The sequence below is a fragment of the Amblyomma maculatum genome, chromosome 1, assembly GCF_055883805.1.
Source record: "Amblyomma maculatum isolate TAMU_Amacu chromosome 1, ASM5588380v1, whole genome shotgun sequence".
In the NCBI taxonomy this organism is placed as follows: domain Eukaryota; kingdom Metazoa; phylum Arthropoda; class Arachnida; order Ixodida; family Ixodidae; genus Amblyomma; species Amblyomma maculatum.
Window position 1 is genome coordinate 294,621,615 of NC_139344.1, and position 20,341 is coordinate 294,641,955.

The 20,341-nt window shown below is 46.7% G+C and overlaps 1 protein-coding gene across 10 annotated transcripts in view; it reads left to right on the plus strand.

Moving 5' to 3' along the window:
* babo (TGF-beta receptor type-1 babo) overlaps window positions 1-20,341 on the plus strand; it is a 208,220-nt gene that overhangs the window by 117,516 nt on the left and 70,363 nt on the right. For all 10 annotated transcript variants that reach the window (XM_084591590.1, XM_084591591.1, XM_084591597.1 and 7 more), the window contains one exon: window positions 6,791-7,021. In XM_084591590.1, the coding sequence (XP_084447716.1) occupies window positions 6,791-7,021 (231 nt within the window). The remainder of the gene's footprint in view (window positions 1-6,790; window positions 7,022-20,341) is intronic.

Sequence of the window (20,341 nt, forward strand, 5' to 3'; positions counted from 1 at the left end):
TAATCATTTCCAATCAGTTGCAGTCATTTCAAGTCATTGTTTGACATTGGTGGTTTTGTAGTCATGATGAGTCATACCTAGTTGTAGTCATTAACACTTATAGCTAAGCATTTTTACTAATTCCGAATTGGTTGCAGTCATTAAAAGTTGTAGTTTCACGTATTGTCCACTACAAGTCATTATTAGTCATTATTAATCATCATTATAAGTCATCAGCATTAGTCAACTCTATCAGTCTGTTTATAATTTATTTCATTACCTGTCAGCATCAGTCGTTTTCGTTCTTAATTACCCTCCTCTCACGTCTGCAATTTGCGGATGGCACATCAGTGCATAGATCACACGCGCAGCTTCAGCCGGCAGATTTCTGCTCCATGATTCTAGAATGGTTTCCGCCTTAAAATACAAAGAGGAAAGAGGTGGACGCACATCGATCCATACACGAGCATGCGACCGGACGCATACAAGAGCAGAGTATGAGTGTTTATGTGCAACTCTTACCTGCCGGCTAAATATTTCACTTAAGGGGGGACCCTGGTCTTAAGACAATATTTTTTATTTACTGGTTAATTTTGACGAAAGTTGCACCATTTATGCAGCTTTTTGTGCTGATTTCAAATATGCACATTAATTTTATGTAAGCCATTTAGTTTTGAAGATATTGAGCACCTTGTTTTTTGTTTGGAGGTGAGCTGTCAGTAGAACTACAGGAGTTGCGATAACTGACATATCAAATCAATTTAGAACACACAGAGAATGCAAAAATCAAGATTGAATGACCTGGTCCCATTTTAACCAAAGTTACAGCTTGTCAAAGTTCAGAGACCAAAAAGCCACCTTAACACTCCAGAAAACATGCAATTTTTAAAACCTTCCCTCATTAAATACCACAAATTTATTTATATTTTTGCACTGCACATGAGTTTACCTTTCTGGTACAAAAGGAATTATAGCAATATCATAAGTAGAACCAGAGATATCACACCTCCAAACATGTACCGTCCTCAATATTTTGATTTTGAGAAATTGATGAAAAATATGTTGATAAATTTTTGAAGCACCAAAGCTAACAGTAACTCATTAAAGTGGGTTCTGACTAGCTTCTGATGTCAATGCATCATTTACCATCGATATAATTTGCCCTCAAAGAATGAAATTTCCGGCGAACGGAGCGCATGGTCCGGAGGCCGCCACTAAGACGAGTGCGTTTGCATCATGACCTCCGCAAAAGTTGGTGCCAAGTTCTGGCGTGCGATCGCTATTCTCATGTTCATGCTGTAAACGCAGTCGGCCTGCAACTAATAAGCGACCATTGCTCGTCTTGCACCGCGTAGCATACAGAAGCAAGCTTATTTTGACAATATTTGGAATTCTGCGCAATCTTTTTCTCTGACGCGGGACGCTGCTTTGCGACTGCCGCTGCCGCTGATCGTGCCACTGCCACACAGGGCAATCTATCCCGGCATTGAAAGCTGCACTTGCTCATCTGCACCATCACCATTCCGTACGCGGCAGGTCGTGCCGCTCCTCGCTGTCGCACTGAGCACGGCCGGCTATGCTACGCCGTTATCAGGCCATCTCGGACTTCGCGTTGGCGCTTCGTCATTGATTGCAGATAACCAGATGCGGTGATGCAGCGTCCCCGGCGCGTTTATCTCCTCTCGCTACTTTTTTTAGGCTAATAACGAAGCGTGGATCTTAATTTTGCGCATTTCGGGTTGTGTTACGACGAGGGCCAATACGCCATGCGCAGCGCCTATAGGGGCGCCACTGAAAGCCGCGTAGCGGCGGCCGTCGGAACCCGAGGCGGGCCTCACGCGGCAAGCGTAGCCGGGGTGCGCGCATGCGATCTGCCACTTGTGCGCGTGTCGCGGGCACTTCCATGGTGGCAGTGTGCGCAAGGCGATCGCCCTTTATAATAATGGACATGTGTTGGATATCGCGGCCATCTGAAACTACATCGCCTCCATGTGCATCAAGCGTCTCCTGCAGCTGGCATCAACAAGGTTGCGTATGAAGTGAAGCTCATTTTGAGTGTCCCGCTTTCATTACAACGCCACGCTTATTCGTTCGACCTATGAACCAATGTTCTTTCTTTGCTTAATCTTACACGCTTGCTTCGTTTACATGCAATAAACTGCTACAGCAAACTAGGCAGCGTCGTCGAAACTACGAGCGGTTTCGTACCGATGCGACCGCAGGAAAAGCCAGCGAGCTTGCAAACTAGCATTCTGAGCATCAGAAAAATAGCGCATATTGGGCTCCTGTAGCAAGAGTTCAGATTATTCATGTTTGCGCTTTACCACTGCCTGTACATGATGGATTTCAGCTATTCCGTCGTCAAAAAGGCAGATCGGGTGGATAATTTCATGGGGGAGTGAGATATCTGCAGAGGCAATATCTGAAAAGCTGCATTACAGGTTAGCCAAGAGCATATTAGATTTAAATTTTATATCCTATTTTATTATTATTGTATCATTTTCATTTCATTTGCACCACTCTCGCGCCTATATGCAGAATTACAGCTCGCATTAAAACAAGCTCTAGAACCAATATCAAGTGCAGCGGCATGTTATATTTTCGTAATCTTGCCAGCAAACAGCAACACTGGCTCTGGTCTTCAAAGTAATTGCATGGCAAGTTTCAAAACGCATATTTGCAAATATCTGTTCAATAACCTGCCGCAGCGGCTCAGGCTACTGAGGAGGATTGAGTTATCGGGACCGAAGTCGACCGCGCTGCCCGCGTTTAGGTGGAGGTGAAACGCAAAATGCAACCGTGTGCTGTGCGATGACAATGCACGCTACATATTGTCTGGCTAAGCATTTCATAAATCTAATGCGCATTGTATATTCCCGGCAGCGAAGGCAACCAAGTTTAAACAAGAAGTGTTCACGGAAGGTGCAAAGAAAACACTGAAAACATAGTCATCACTCAGCCCTGCCACACGGCAAACTTAATACCTTTTCCATCGAATGACTTTCGTTCAAAATGATATTTGTTTGCTGCTACACGAGAAAATATAATGACATTCGATGAAAACGACATTAGGTATCGAATGAGTTTGAGGTATTCATCCGAATGCGATCAACGAGGAAATGTGTTATCTCGACACTCTGTGAGAAGATACACCCAAAATAAACTTCAAACATGCCACCTGCATTAAATACTACTGTGCTTCTATAATTGTGCAGCTAGTCATGTTTGTGAAATATGCCAAATATCATCGTTAAAAAAAAAATTAAAACGGGCACTCATCGCTGCCAGCCAACCCGTAGCCACCGCAACCAGCGTGGGCAAAGCAGGTCGCTCCCGCTGCCGCGGTCCGTCGGCGCCGAATCGCCGACACGGCGAATTTCTTTCGCCCCCTTCAGAAAAGCATGCTCTGTTGATCTCGAATAATAAGCGCTTATTTTGATGAAGGAATAATAAAAAAAATTACTATATCCAAAGCGCTTCTAGCTACGGCTTTGATGCGAAACCGTTTAGGCGTTTAGGCATAGCGACGACTAGGGCCTATCACACGGCCAGAGCGCCGTCGTCGGCCGCTTTCGCGGGCAGCATCGTTGCGGTAAGCTCGTGGTTTCCGATGTGGCAAGCGTTATGAATTTGCCATATGCTTTCTTGATGAGGCCAAGCTCGGGAATTTTTCGACGGGTCTTAATACGCCGAGCGAACGATCTGGCGAAAAAGTCGAAATTCCTACTCGTTTTGCAGTCGAGCGCAGACATGTGCACCTTCCGTGCCCTTTCGTAAACAAACACCGCCGACACTGCCACTAACTTCGTAATTGATAGTCCTAATCAACAGGTTGGTTACTAGGCACGCAAGATATTCATGTCTATTTAAAGGCTGCTTTTGTCATCTTCTCAACGTATTGAAGGCGCACCAACATTTGCGTGTCAGTCGCAGTTACCATACTTTAGAAATGGGCAAATGGCATTAGTTTTGGTCGTGTAGTAGTGCGTCGAAAAAATGACATTAACCTGAATAAATGTCATTCGGTGCGATTGCTTGCTTTGTGTGTCGAAAAACCGCGATTCACGGCCGCCATCGTTCTCGTGAAGCATCGCTGGAAACTTATAACGTGCTCCTGACAAGGTTTTATGTCTGTTCGAAAAACCAACTACTCAGCGATTCTTCCCGGACATTGCTAAAGATTAACAGCGGCGCTATGTCTGTTAAAACACGACCAAAGACGAAAACACGACGCGCACGCATAGAGGCTGACATGAACAGCGCCCGACCGAGCCCGCCTGCGCTTTGCGGCTTTGGCGACAGACGGCGTTGTCGGCGTTTTGCGCATCGCGTATAGCAGAGCGTGTTTGACGCGATTTTGTTCCTTTGTTTTCCGCTTCGGTGGGCTCGCTCATGGTCGCCAACCGAGATATAGGAATGGCCTAAATCGCGATCTTTTGAACGACACCAAGATTATGCCCGCGGATCGCATATTTCTCGAACTGCGGGAGATCGAAATTCGGCGTGATTTGACCTCAGTTCAAAGGGCCACACGCTCAGATTCTCATCTTTGGAACGCTGTAACGCGCAAATTAGGTGACATTTTTCAACGAAACTTCAGAGGTACTCGCAGAAAGATCTCAGAATCGCGAAAGCAAGAAGATTGAAAATCCGATTTTCTGACCGATTTTCGGCTGCAAAAACCCGGGTCCCCCCTTAAGGTGATGGTATTTGCAAAATTTTTGTCAAAATGGACGCGGCTTATTCATGCGCACACGTGGCACACTGCTTTGGAATGTGAACACCTGTTTCGACCACGCCCACTTTGCGTGTGATCCTGCGCTTGTTTTGTGGTTAAGCAAACAAAAACCATTGAATTTTTCTCTGCCGATTTTGTGCACCCACAGTGGCCGCCATTGCAGACCATTTTTTTCTTCCGGAACAGAGAAAACGCATTTCCTCACTTATTTTTGTTGCCACACCCAAAGGCACAACAGCCAGGCATACTGCCTTTGTCTATGCGTGCTGAAAAATTTCCATCCACTTGGGCGAACAATCTAAAAAAGAGGAACTCCCGCACAAGACACGTATTCGGTGAGCGTGCTTGGAAGGGATATGGCGACACAGTCACATGACCCGTATCAACCAGTAGGCGGGCCAGCGGTGCGCGGAAAAGGAATGCGGTACTCTGAAATTTTCCGGTGACTCTAGCCAATAAGATATGACACTGCCATGCACCTCTCGCAGTCTCTCTCAAAATGTGTCAAATGCAGCACGCCACCTTTGCTCAAGGGGAGCTGCGCTTTCGATTATCTCGTTTATTTGTTCTTATAAACCTCAGTAAAAGAACTGGGAGGATAGGCACACCTGTCCGCCTGACTGGTTCCTGTTAGGACGCTGCACAAAACCCTGCTGCGGTGGCTCAGTGGATGATAAGAGCTTGGCTACTGAACCATAGTTCCCGAGTTTGAACCCGACCGCAGTGACCGCGCTTCAATGGAAGAGAAATGCATGTTGTGCGATGTTAGTGCGCATTAAAGATCCCCAGGAGGTCGAAATTATTCTGGAGCCCCTTCCACTACGGCACCTCTTTCTCTCTTTCCTCTTTCACTCCCATCTTCCTCCCTTCTGTTACAGTGTGGTTCATGTGCCTACTGAGAAATGGGATAGGTACTGTGCCTCTCCTTTCCTGTAAACCAATTTACGTGTGACGCTGCTTGAACATGAGCAAAGATGAGCATGCTCGCGCTTGCGGCGCAAAGCGTCATGTGTGAACTGAGTGTCAGTTCAGCTTGTGCAATGTAGGAAACTGTCCTTGCTGTCACCGACATGGGTAAAGCGAGGAGTGAAAGCTGGCATAGCGCTCCCCCGCCAGCTTTTATTTCCCTGGCTTCGTCTCACGTGGCCAAATGTGTTGTTGAATCGGCGTCGAATGATTCCGGCCCCGGAGCAGACTCTCAGCACGCCCTTCTTCCCGCCCCTCCCATAGATGCTTAGTACGAGCCGCAGTGGAGGTAAGGGCTGCTGCCACAGCCACGCCACGTGCTCAGTGGGATCGCGAAACATTTCTCAACTCGTATAGCTTCGAATAATATTTACTATACACTTTCAGTGTGGTTTCCCTTCCATTCAATTCTTAATCTGGTGTCCGTTCTACTATGTCATTTCGAGTCCTAATGTGCAAACTGTGCAATGTGGAAGTTTTACAATTTCGTCATAACTAGGTTTAACTGTAGTTGAACCCCTGGCTATTGTCATTGCCACAAGAGACAAGGAACACAATGATAAACAAGTACATTTGTGTTGCATGGTGAAAATGGCTTAAAATTGCAGTCGAGCCCAGATATACAGGTAAAGCTGACACTCGCCTGTTACGAATGAAAACACTGATCTTGGCACTGGATCTTGGATACAACTGTGGCCACATCACACGGATGCAGCAAACAAGGGGCCCTTTAAATTCTCCTCTGCAGTCAAAATCTCGTGCTTCTCGCACAGAGCCTGAAAAATGCGTCTCCAAAGCCCCGTGAGGATCTTGAAAGCTTATGACCATGTGAAATTTAACAGTAGTCTTTTTTTTTAATTCCTGGGGGCCAGCTTGTGCTAATCGTTGTGCCGACATCCATACTTTCAATGTGTTATCCATTTGAAGGTGGTTGCACTAATTTGCCGTAAAAATGTGTGGGGGCACATAAAAGTGGCGCACATTACTGGAGCTTCCCAAGAGCCAAAAACGTTTTGCGGTAAAATGTCGGTCTTATGTAAGCAAAAAAGTGCTGCCCTTATGAGAGTATAAGTCTGCTACAGATAAGCAGTGCCTTTTTTGCTGCAGGTCTGCCATTGCTGGTGCAGAGGAGCATAGCACGCCAGATCCAGCTGGTGGAGGTCATTGGTAAAGGCCGGTACGGCGAGGTGTGGCGAGGCCGGTGGCGGGGCGAATCTGTGGCAGTGAAGATATTTTCATCACGGGATGAGCGGTCATGGTTTCGGGAGGTGGAGATCTACCAAACAGTGATGCTGAGGCATGACAACATCCTTGGATTCATAGCTGCTGATAACAAAGGTGATGGTAGTCTCATTATTCTTCAAGCTTTTTTCACTGTGTTGCTGCTCATGCTGTGTTATTGAAGCTACTGTTGGCGTTTTTTGACAGAGAAGTAGATGCTCCTTGCTGGGGAAAACTAGAGTTACTGGACATTATAAGTTAAAGGGAGACCCTGGTCTTTGACCAAATTTTGTTAATATTTAACTTAGATGAAACTTTTGTGGCTAGTGTATTTTGGCATTCTAAAAACACATTCAGTGGAATCTCGTTGATACGATTCCCACGGACTCCGAAAATAAAAGCGTATTATCCGAAAATCGTATTATCCAAAACGGACTTCAAAAGATCGCGAATAATACATACTTGGCACAGAACTTGCTTTTATTATAGCACATTAAAATAATCCGTTACTTTGCGCTGCACTTTTTGCTTTTCGAGGTCCTGCAGAAAGCTTTTTTGGAACTCGTAGAAACGAGTAGCAGTTTCCTCACTGAGCTCCGCAGACGCGACAAAGCCACGAAGCCCGTCCAAAGCTTCGAGTGCACCGTCAGTATTTAATGGCCAACGATCGCCGCTGCAATCTCTGGCGTCTTGGTTGTCATCGTCATCGCTGTCCTCTTCAGCGGTAACATCTGCAATGATGTCTTGGACGGTGTGCAATTCGCATGTCGCCAGCAGTTGGTCGTCCGCCGATACAAACTCTTCCGGAGACATGTCGACATCGAGGTCACCCCAGTCTGGGATGTCAATCTCTGCTCCGTCATCTCCATTTTCCTCAGTATCGCCAGATGCACAAAAAAAGCCACACTTCTCGAAGCAGTTGGCGATGGTGTCGGGTTTGACGCGATCCCATGACATCGCCAGAAAATGGATGGCATCAAGAAGATCCACCTTCAAGCTGGCATCTTTCCGGTCAATCTTGGCCAAAAAGCGTCTGACCAACAAGCTTCTAAAGTGAAATTTCATGTTTCTAATGATTCCTGCATCTAGGGGCTGCAAGTGGCTGGTGCAGTTGGGTGGCAGGAAAATTACTTTGACGTTTTGCAGCCACGAAGTATCGACAGGGTGTGCGGCACAATTGTCGAGAAATAGAAGAATTCTATGGTTCTCGGCACGCATCCGGGCATCCAGAAGGGTGAGGAACTCTGTGAAAAGGGCTTCGGTCATTCATGCCTTCCTATTCGCTTTGTAAATGACAGGAAGGCGTGGGTTACGCGAGAAGCAGCATGGCTTCCAGAACTTGCCAATGACGGTAGGCTTGAGCTTCTCGGTTCCATCAGCGTTGCAGCACAACAATACAGTGACTCTTTCTTTGCTTTTTTTTTCCCGCTTTGACACGTCTCACCTTTCATGCTGTGACTTTTCTCGGGCTGCCGCTGTGGCTGGTCGCAGCACTGCCTCACAGGGCGATCTATCCCGGCGTTAAAGAAGATCAGATGAAGCTGGGTTGATGAACAACCCAGCTTCATCTGCGTTGAACACGTCCCTTGACTGGTACTGAGCAATCACTGCCGGCAGAGTCGAAAGCCAGTTGGAGACCTGATCTTGGTCGGCAGACTTCCCTTCGCCGGAAACTGTTTTATACGACAGGCCATGCCGTGTTTTAAAACGATGGAGCCACCCGCCCGAAGCTTTAAAATCTTTGATGCCCAACGAGAGTGCTATCTCATCAGCTTTCTCGCGAACAACTGTCCCGTCAACGCTTACGCCTGCCGCCCTTACTTCCCTGAACCACGCCAGTAGAACCCCTTCCATCTTGCCATGCTGGGTGCCCCTTGTTTGCTTCACGCCAGCACCGAAGACTTGAATGTTCTTCCGAATTTCTTCTCGCTTGCCGACGATCGTGTTCAGCGTGGAGACAGGCAAACAAAGTTCGCTTGCCAGGTCAACACGTTTCTTCTGCGGATTGTCGTCGACTTTTACGAGAATGTTTAGTTTTTCTTTCAGCGATAACGCTTTACGCTTCCTAGACATGGTGAAGCGCACGGGTGAAACGCGGCACCAAAACAAGAGAAACGATAAGTGCGAAGTGCAAGCTGAACGCTCGGAAAACCAAAATGGCAACGAGAAATGGCAAACACAAAGCCAACAAAGCCTACAGCATCGTCAATGCATGCGCCAATTACTGCTTCTTGGGCACGTGATTTTACCGTGATTACTATGTCTTATGATAGATGGCGCTAAAAACCTTCGGTGCGCTTCGGCGCTTTTGGTGTGCGAGCTTGCGAAAATGGCTCCCAGAGGCCGCCACACTGCTGCAGGCGCTGTGCTGAGGCATGGCCGGACTCGAGCCGAGTCGAGCCAGGCCAAGCCTCGAGCATACGAAGCGCATGTCGCCGCTATAGTGCCTAGAATATACTGGCTAGTGTGCCGAGGGCGCGTGCTGGCGTGGCCGCCGCTGTGATGCCTTCCCGCCGTCACTGCGGGGCGGCGCTACCAATAGCTAAGGTGCTACCGCTCCGCGTTCGCGGCCTTGGCAGCATAGGCGGCATATAGGTCCAGATAGCGCGCTGTGCTTTTCACTGCGAAACCTGTCTCTTGACGGTTTGAACGCACTTTTTGTCTAAAAACAGTCTTGGTGCAAGACAATTGTACCGTCCTAGTACTGTGCGGAGAAAATCATACGCTCAAATAGCGCTCGAGGAAGCGTTTAACAAATACTGTCTGGTCTATGTCTGCTATATATCTAACTGTTTTATTTATTCAACTGAACCGGATAAGGTCTTAAGCAGAACACATATTGACTTCCTGATATCCAGCGAGAGAAGAAATTTGAGACAACCACCTAAAGTTGACACGTTGGTTGCAATAGTTTGTTAATCTTTGATTAAATTTCGATCGAGTCCGGGCCGGATTCAATATATTGCTATGAAATATTTTATTTGATCTAGAGCCACTCGATTGCGATCCACCATCGCGATTGCGGATGTAAGGTATCGTATGCATCTTCCTTCTGAGTCAGCGCTCAGTCAGCTCATATTCCCAGGTGGTTGTCCCGAACTATGGGAACTATATTCTCAATCGCGATCTAACCCGGAACGGATTGACGACGACTGTTATTGTCCGTGTGACACAGGTATCAGAAAATACCCTTAATATTTTACACTGTTCATTAATTCAACTTTGAATTTTATTTACTCTTCGGTCTTCTGGTCCATGGTATATCGCGATGCCGCAGTCAAGTGCTACGAACGTCAATACGTATACGGGCCTCATGCTTTCGGATAGGTTACGTCGACGTTTCTGCAATTCAGTCATGCTTATTGCTAAGGTGATATATATCAGGTTAGTGACATTTCATAGCGTCACATATATGCTACAGGAAAGAAGGGCGATCTTGCTTTTTCGATATATGGCACGCGCGCATGGATCGCATGCGACAATAAACACAAGCAGTCTGAACCTGACTTCAGTTTTTGTTCTTACTCTTTATTCATTTGTTTTATTAGGAAGTCACTTAATTGTTGCTTCATACATAAATGATTATTATGCGGTGTGCTTTCTTTTGTGACAGAAGGAAAGGCAAGAAACAAAAGTTGGTGATTGTATCATTGATTTTTGTTTTACAAAGTCTACAATATAGTAAAATTTGAGCAAAAAGGTGCAGCAACAATAAACAAGTAAAAATATAGAAATGCACCGCTAAAGGTTTTGGAGAAAGGCCGCACATATAACACCGCAATAATTTTAAAGTAGTCTGATACCAATTTTTGGTGGTATTTTTTTTTTCACTTGCTAATGATACGCTAGATATTCGTGTATAATTCTCCACGTGGTTTCTCGCTTACCACCGCTAAGTAATTTATAATTAATTTTACTTTCTTCACCAGTTTCGGCTTCGCGGTTTCAGCAGCCGAGCGGTTCCTGTACGGTCACAATTGTCTAGGTCACGCGCGGGATTAAAAAAAAAAAGCTTCAACCACAGACTCACTTATTAGCTCCTCATTTTGCGCTTTCAATAGAGCCAATTGTTCTGCGCTCCATGCCAGTTTTCTCTTAGCTCTTCTCAGAGCGCGAGAAATGTTGTAGCATTTATTTGGCTAGTTGCATGCTTTTTCCTTCTTTCTACGCTCTTGTATAAGCCTCCGCTGGTATTTGCATTAAGCGCAGCTATCCCCTTCAGAGTTGACGGTCAAGCGACACTTTTTCTGCAAAATATATTCCCATGAATGATATGTGCTTCCTGAATCAGCTGGTTGCAGGCCACATTCGGAACAAAGACGTACCCTCCAGTGCACTCTACCTATATATAGCTCTATCTTCAGCTTTAGATATTGTTGTATTGTACGTGCTTGTTTTTTTCTTTTCCGAGAATATGCACTGTAGTGTCCACAGAACTGCGTTCAAGCTTCCAAAAGTTTTCACTTTTTCTATGTACAAAGCGACAAAATTCTTCTTTTTTTTTTTTTTTTTTCGGCTCGATAACGCGCGTAGGCTACAGATCCAGCAGGTGCTTCGGTTAATTTGGTCCAAGTTGCAGGTATGTAAATTGAGTCAAACGGATCCCGAGGCTCAAAGCTGCACGTCTGCTGCTGCGGGCATGAGTTCTCGCTCGGCTCTTCTGCTGCCGGCTCCTTGGAAGAAACATCCTTGACGGTGCATGGCTGTCGTCTGCACCACTGGCACTGCGTTTTTGTTGTTTAGCGGCCGGTTGGTCACAGAGGTTCCTCAACTTCCTTTTCGATGTCTTCTTAGGCAGAAGATGGTTCGGATAATGGTCGAATAGCGTTGGCACGGTTTCGGGCTTAAGGCGTGGTCTATCTCTAGCGAGCTCGTTGACGATGCCGTTTACTGTCACTTTGAACGTTCTCTCGATGTAGCTCTCCTCAAAATATTTTTCGCAGACAACACACGTTGAAGTCAACTTGCGGTCCTGTCTTTTAATCAGCCGCTTCCACTACGCAAGCTGCGCAGGGTCCGATGGCACACCGAACATAGAAAACCTAGTCCTGATTCGAGCGGTAGCCACTTCGACAGAGCGACACGAAACATGTCTTTTCCCTGCCCTGATGCTTTATTTTTAGCATCATTAGTCGTTACAAATTTAATTCTCTCACATGAATGCAAGAAACAGAACGACTAAAACAAAAGAACAGCGTAGACGCGTCCAAAGCGCTCGAACCACCTGATGGCTCGGCCAGCGCAACTGCGGCAAATCAAGGGCGCGCCGGCGGCCGACGGCGTCGACGGCACCTTTATGATGAGCAGCGCCCCTGGCGGCCAAAGTTGGAAGGCATCGCCGGCGCGGCCATCTCCTCCCATTGAGAGAGCTCTCTGCACGGCACACTAGCAAGTATATTCTAGGCACTATATCGCCGCGTCTTCAGTCCGCCATGCCTGTAGTTTCGCTCGATGCGATAATTTCAGTAGCTCTGCCCACCCGCTGCAAAGGACTGGCTCTGATGTCATCATCATAATTGGAGAGATGTGATTCTTACACATGTCTAGCAAAGGTCATGTCCAACATCGAAAATCAGCCGCGAGCGCCAGGGGAGTTACGACTACGGCAGATACTGTCGGATCCTGCTAGGACACTTTTGCTGCCTCCTGGCGCAAAAATCGAAACTGCGCAAGATTTACGGAAGACGTTTCCGCGATCGAATTATCCAAACCGACGTGGAAATACGATCGTATTAGCCGTACAAAAATGCATTACCTTAAAAAAAAAAACGTATTATGCCGAAAAGCGTATTTAGCCGAATCGTATCAATGAGATTTCACTGTATGCAATTCATTTTTGCCTCTCTCTGATAGATTTTAAGATTTCAATTGTTTTAATAATCAGAATTTGCCCAAGTTTTAATAATTCGTACATTAATGACTGGCAAAAATTTTATGTCTACTTGTTCTACTGTAACCCCAGAGTGCAACTATATCATCAGCATAATTTTAGCAGCAGCAGTTCAAAGATTGTAGCCTGTCATAAGGTGTGCATAAATTTGTCAATTTGTTTTTTCTACGGAAGTGCTAAGTTAATTCAATTTTGCCAAGAAAAATTAGTAGTTTTTAGTTATAGTTGCACAGAAGGATGTATAAGCTTTCATATATATCTAGAATGATTGAAATCTGACCACTACGTCAAGAGATACCTTGGGCAACACTGTATGTCATGCTAAGAAAAACACTTTTGAGAAAACGAAGAAAGAAGTTTCAAAACATAGCCTGAACTTATTTATTGCAAACTTGGACATGAAATAGCACGCACTTTGTATTAAAACCCGCCGGGAACATAATCACAGTTATTTTCCTTAATGCGCTTTTGTTTGTAGGAGCGTTGGTGATTAAACATAAGATCTTGGGGAGATTTCTATTTCTAAATGATCTAGAGTGACCAAGTGGTGCAATAAGCCTATATATGAATATGCAGCTAACAGTAACTCATTAACGTGGGTTCTGACTGGCTTTCGATGTCAGTGCATCATTTACCACAGATATAATTTCCCTCGAACGAATAAAATTGCCGGCGAACAAAATGCATGCTCTGGAGGCCGCCACCAAGACGAGTGCGTTTGCATCGTGACCTCCGCAAAAGTTGGTACTAAGTTCTGGCGCGCGATCGCCATTCTCACGTTTATGCATGCAGTCAGCCTGCAACTAGTGATAAGCGCCATGGTCGCCAACTGAGATATAGGAGTGGCCTGAATTGCGATCTTTCGAAACAACACCAAAATTATGCTTGGGATCGCATATTTCTCGAACTGCGGGAGATCGAATTACGGTGCGATTTGACCTCAGTTTAAATGGCCACACACGCAGATTCTCGTTTTTGGAACGCTGTAACGTGCAAATTAGGCGATATTTTTCAACAAAACTTCGGAGATAGCTGCGGAAGGATCTCATAATCGCGAAAACTAGAAGATTGAAAATCCGATTTCCTGACCGATTTTCGGCTGCAAGGACCCGGGTCCCCCCTTAAGCACAGTAGGAAAGCAATGCTACCTTGAGCTTAAGAAGTGGAGGGGCCTCAGGAAGATGTGAATGTACATGGGAGGTGCCCCGACCACTGCATATACAGCCCAGTTAGAGTGAAGCCACCTGTATAGGAAAATGATTGTAATGAAAGCGAGTTCAATTTCCCATTCCACGTTTCTGAATTTTCAATATAGTATAGGTCCTGTTTTAACTAAGTAAAAGGGCTTCAGCGGATATGGTGAAGTGATTTTGTACCAAATGAAAAATAATGTATGAATCGAAGCATTTTTGTGCCTTTGTGTCAAAGTTTTGCGCAAAAATTAGGGGAAAAGTTGGTTGACAGTCGCATCGTTTTCACTCCCGCAAAATGAAAGATTGCTTCACTGCGTTGCTTGGTTTGCCGCTCTCGCGATGCACAGTCCCATGCTGCCATCGGGCTGGCCGTGTGGGGGAACAAAAATAAGCCAATTACGTCATGGTGCAGCGGTTGTCGTGGTGAATCGTGGTTCTTTTTCTCCTCTCTGTTCTGAGCTGAGGGTGAAATCGTGGGAGTCTTGTGGGGTTGGAAGGAAGCGCTACCTCTTTCCTCCGTTTTCGTGGATCTTTGTGTATGCTTCTCTCATTGACGCTATTGCGCCTTCTGCCTTGTTCGGCTTCTTTGATATCTCGTGACCCGACTTCCTCTGGACAATTTTTAGACAACGGACCTTCTCACTTATCCCCTTTCTTGGAATCCACCCTGACCGTCTTCTGTTGATCTTTGATTTCTCAACTGCGTTGAGTTTCGCAAGCCCCTGTACCTCAACAAGCAAGAGAAAGGTGTTGTCTTTGAAGACAAAGTCCGCCATTCTGGACGAAGTGCGCTGTAACGTGCAAAAGAGTGGCATCGCACGGACGTATGAAATCGCACAGTCCTCACTTTCAATGATAATCTAGAATGGCACCAAGACTGATGCTGTTCTCGATGACAACATTGGCAGCGGGGACCAAAAAAGGGTTCGGTGTGCCACATACAGTAACAGTTTAGGAATGAGTCTTATCCTGCTCAATGGACCATTATGCCAGTGAAGGCCAAGGACTTGGGCTTCGCTATCGGTCATGATGACTTTCAGCTGATAAATAGATGGCTCTAGCGATTCAAGGAGAGGCGCAACATCATGTGTAAAAACATAGTCGGGAATGTCGCATCTCTTGACAAGGGATCGCCCCAACAGGATGGCCAAGCACCGCGATTGGATTCTTTCATATTCTGACAAGGACATCTACAACGCAGATGAAACGGGATCATTGTTTCAAGCTGCTGCCATTGAAGACTCTCGTGGCCAAGACGGACAAATCACCGGAGGACAAGCCAGCAAGAACCAGATCGTGGTGTGGACCTGCTTGAATATGGATGGTTTGGACAAGCAAGACTTGTTGGTCATTGGCAAAAGACAAGAAGTCGCACGGCTTTGCCAAGGTGCTCTTATTGCCAGTCACAAGTATTGATAATGACATTTTTGGCAAGTGGCTCGCCAGCTTCGAGGAAAAGATGGTCCGAAGGAAGCGTAAGGCTCTAAGTTGCTTGACAGCTGCAGTGTGCATCACGTCAACGCACACTTGAGTGCAGTTGAGGTTTTGTTCCTGCCTGCAACTGCCAAGCTGCAGCCCATGGGGGTTATTGCTAACTTCAATGGAATCAAGTGCCTTCAGATCGATGCTCGCTCTGTCGACAACATGGCCAAGATAAAGGTCCTTTTGGTGAAGGCCATCTTTTTCGCACGCGCTGCCATTGCTCACTGCTTCAAGAAAGCTAGCTTCTCCCGAAGCAGTAGTTGTAGACATGGCGTCTGCTGAGGGCTGCCGTGATTGACATCACTGCAGCAGTTGATGGCGCTGCCACGACAGCCTGCTTGGCTCTGGGAGTCCGCTAGTGTGTTGGACATTTAGGTCTTTGCCACATGGACTTTGTTTTCGCCACCACCGACCTTATTGCCTCTGAGGACTTTATGGTTGACTTCCTGGGAGCGTCACGGAAGAGACCACTGAGGACAGCGGCTCCGAGAGGGACTAGACAACTGTCGTAGTGCCTATAACCCATTGACAGTACTCCAAGGGGACCTTAACATGTGTCCAGAAAATTCCAAGAATTCTGAAGGAAATGACTACTCTATTTATTGGCATATAGGTCGACCTTTTCTTTTTTTTTTTTTTCAGAAATGTTATCCATAATTAGCTATCGACCTATTTCGTGACCAAAGAACTTCAACCTATATTCGTGACCAAAGCGAGCAACAGTAGCAAGACAATGGAGTTTTATGGTAGCGCTCGCCGTTCAAGCAGCGCTGGCTACACTGGTTTTATACTTATGTATGTTTGCAGTAAATACACACACACACACAAATAAAAAATAGCGTTGGCAAGTCTAATAAAAACGTTCGGAACTACTGTGAATGCTGCCGACTGCATTTGAGACGGTCATGCTGGCGAGCCGACGATAGAGCAGTGCTGGGTGACCTCGTGGTCGAAAATAACAGCGATTTGCACTGTGCACCCGTATCGCTCTTTCGCTCATTACTGTGGTCTTATCGTGTGGTAGCATACGAAGCAGTCTACATTTAAATAGGTACCAAGACCAGTTTATAGAGGAGGTCGTGACCAAAGCAAACGCTCCGGCATGCATGTCGAAGCCGCAGTTCGCATAATACAAATATTAAAAATATAAAATTTGCTACAATTAAATCCAGCAAAAGTGCTAGTGAAATTAATAAGTCACAACAAAGTTGCTGATTAAAAGAATCACCAATTCATAATTGTGGCTCTGACGTCCGCTTTCAGGTTGTCTACTTTGCAGGCTTCGTACGGGGCTCGCCTACCTCGGAAAGCCTTGTCCTTGTCTTTGTGTCTTCTTTGTTTCCCTCTGCTATACCTCTGCGTCACCATTCTGAGATTGCATTCGCAGTTTTGCTAGTTTTGCTGCTTGAGTGACAATGTCACGTCGACAGAGCTTCACCGCCGACTTCAAGCGAGAAGTGATTCTTTTTGCGGAGAACTTGAACAACTGTGCCGCTCAGCGTGAGTTCGATGTAAACGAAAAGTTGATTAGGGGTTGGTGGAAACAGCGCGATCGACTCTTTGCTTGCAACAGGCGGCATCATGCTTTTTGCGGGCCAGCAACCGGGAGGTATGAAGCCCTCGAAAAGGAATTGAGTCTTCATGTGGAAGAGGAGCGTGCGAAGGGTCTTCAGTTGTCATACGAGGACATGCAAATTAAGGCTCGGCAATTGGCGCAGCAAGAGGGGATAGGTTGGTCGACGTTCAAAGCGAGTCGGGTTTGGGTTTAAAAGTTTATGCGGCGCAACGGACTCTCCCTTCGTCGTAGAATGACCATCTGCCAGCATTTGCCAGCAGAGTACGAGGAACGGTTGATTGAATTTCAGCGCTACGTTCTGAAGCTCCGGCATGAAAATGATCATGGTCTTGGCCAGATAGGAAACGCCGACCAAACGACAGTATACCGTATACACGCGTGTAATGGCCGCACGCATGTAATGGCCGCACCCCGAACTTTAGAAAGAAAAATGGGAAAAAGAACTTTTAAAAAATTTCCCGAGTAAAAGCCGCACCATGAGTTTCAGGAAGTTGGGCAGTGCCGTCTACTGTGCGATGCAAGAAATACGGAACGTTTTGTGGTTACTAAAATCAAGTGAAAGCCAAAATGAAGCATAAGGTTAGAAGTAGAATTGCCAATAAGAATTAAGAACAAAATATTTGAGGAAAAAAAAAAGTCGAGCATGGGGGCAGCGGCCACCACCTCCGTTACAAAGGGGGCGCTCCTAGCCGCATTGATGCCCGCCCGTTACAAAGGGTGAGGCCAGCAAATCCAATCCAATCCAAGTCTGTTCGCTCCTCCGTTTTACAGCCATTTCCTCGATCGCCCGAAGCATATCACGTGCGATCTCGCAATCGGAACGCATCTCTGCCCTGATTTGTTCTGCGCTCGTGAGCTGAAGATTTTCTTTTTCCTCGATTTGAAAATACGTTAGTTATACCGCTCGCTTTAAGCTGAAAGTGATTCACTACGCGAAAGAAGAAGGAAAAAGAGCGGCTGGACGAAGTTTCAAGGTGACAGGGATATCAAACAGGTACGGAGGATGACCTCATCTGGGACAAGGACGAGCCTGAAGTCCCGATGAGTTCGGAGGAGGAGGAGGACAACGACGAGGAGTGATGTTTTGGACACGGGACGAGCCTGAAATCCCGACGAGTTTAACGGAGGAGGACGAGGAGTTTTTTGACAATAATACAGTAGAATCTCGGTGATACGAAATTCAAAGGGAGGTGAAAATTTTCGTATCACCCGAAATTTCGTATCACCAAAAAACGAGCAAAATCCGTTTTCAAGCCTTCCAACAGGTACGAAATATTTATTTTCGTTGAAAGAAATCGCGTATATCCTTCTGCACCTTCTTTTCTGCGAGATCTGATAACAGAGTTTTGAAAACTGAAAAATTGGGCCGCTGTCTTCTCCCGCACAGACTCGGAGGTCACGGCGCGCAGCAGAACATCGATGGCGTGCATCGTTTCTGCTGCCGTCGGCGGTGGGTCATCAACGCTTTGGTCGTCGTCATCTTCGTCACTGCATGGAATGCCAGGCTGTGATGACGCTTCCTCCGCAATATCTTCAACCGTGCGGAGACCACAGGTGGTGAGGTCGTCGTCCGCGGTGACGAAATTGTCGACGTCAAGTTGATTCCAGACATCGATGGGAATCGGGTCTGGCACTTGCGAGGCAGTAGCCACAGCGGATTTGAAAACCCCACACTTCGCGAAACAATTGGCGATGGTCGTAGGAACGACACGATCCCAGGCAATTGCAAGAAAATGCACAGCGTCGAGAAGAGTGATCTGGAGATTCGCGTCCTTCCTTTCAATCTTCGCGAGGAGGCGGCGCACCAACAAAGCTTTGAAATGGTGCTTAACATTCCTTATAATCCCAGCATCCAGTGGTTGCAAATGACTTGTTGCGTTCGGGGGCAGGAACACCACCTTAACCCTCTGTAGTGTCATTTATTTTGGATGGGCGGTGCACTGGTCCAACAGCAAAACTATTTTTCTGTTGTGGCAAGACATCTTGCGGTCGAGGTACGTGATGAATTCCATAAACAAAGAAGACGTCATCCATGCTTTTTTGTTCGCCTTGTAGACGCAGGGCAATCGACCGGCTGCCTTAAAGCATCGGGGCTTTTGATATTTGCCAATGACTGTCAGCGGCATCTTTTCCGATCCGTCGGCGTTGCCACAAAACAAAACTGTGATACGTTGTTTGCTCTTTTGTCCGCCCCGGCAGGCATCGCCTTTAAAGCACAAACTTTTTTCGGGCTGGAGATTGTAAAACAGCCCTGCTTCATCTACATTAAAAACATCACGTGCCTCATATCCCGCTATGTAAGACTGCAGTGTGGTTGTCATCCAGTCTTCCACGGCGGAGGCGTCGACTTTTTTTCCTTCGCCACAAACGGTCTTGTAGGAAAGATTATGACGCGCCTTGAACCGGTGAATCCATCCACCGGAGGCCTGAAAGTCACCAATTCCAAGTGTGCGATGTCCACTGCCTTCTCACGAAGCACTTTTCCGTTGATGTTGACGCCGGCCGCCGTGACCTCTCTGAACCACGTTAGAAGAACCTCTTCCAACTTCACATGGTGGGCAGTTTTGGCTTCTTTAGAATTCATCGCGAAGTGCTGCACATTCTGCATAATTAGGTCGCGCTGACCAACGATCGTTGACAATGTTGACAGCGGCAGGCCTAGCTCCTTGGCCATGTCAGTGCGCCTTTTCTTGGGCTCTTTGTCCACCTTATTTAAAATTTCCAATTTGTCTTTAAAGGTCAGCGCCTTTCTCTTCCGTGACATTGCAGTACGATGTACCTTTTCGCGTTGCCGAGATGATCACAAAACGACGCGCTATCAACGCGGTGTCAGCCTCAACAAACGAGAAAACGAAGCAACGTGTAGCAACGTGTTGCCGCTGCAGCGGAGACTCCGGAAAGCGGAAGAGTGTGGCCTGTGGGGCGGCGGAGAAATGTGGAGAGGGCCGCAAGGCCGTGCGCACAACTAAAAGAAAAACAAAATGCGGGGGGGAGGGGAGAGAAAGAGAGAGAGCGGGAGGGGGGGGGGGGGGGCAAGATATCGCCGCCTTCCTTCGCCAACTTCGCTGCTGCCGCGGGTTGCCAAGCCGGTTTTTTCCCCGCTGTAATTTTTTTTTTCTTTCCCGCGCGTGTACGTGATCCGTGCTATCAGTGCTGCGCCGCTGCGCACGCTTTTCTCGCTGTGCGTGTGTGCGTGGGCCTCGACCGGTCGTGATACCGAAGTTCGTATCACCCGTAGCGAAAAGAAAAAGTGTTCGGAACATCCGATTTTTTGCCCACTGAATGCAATGCAATTC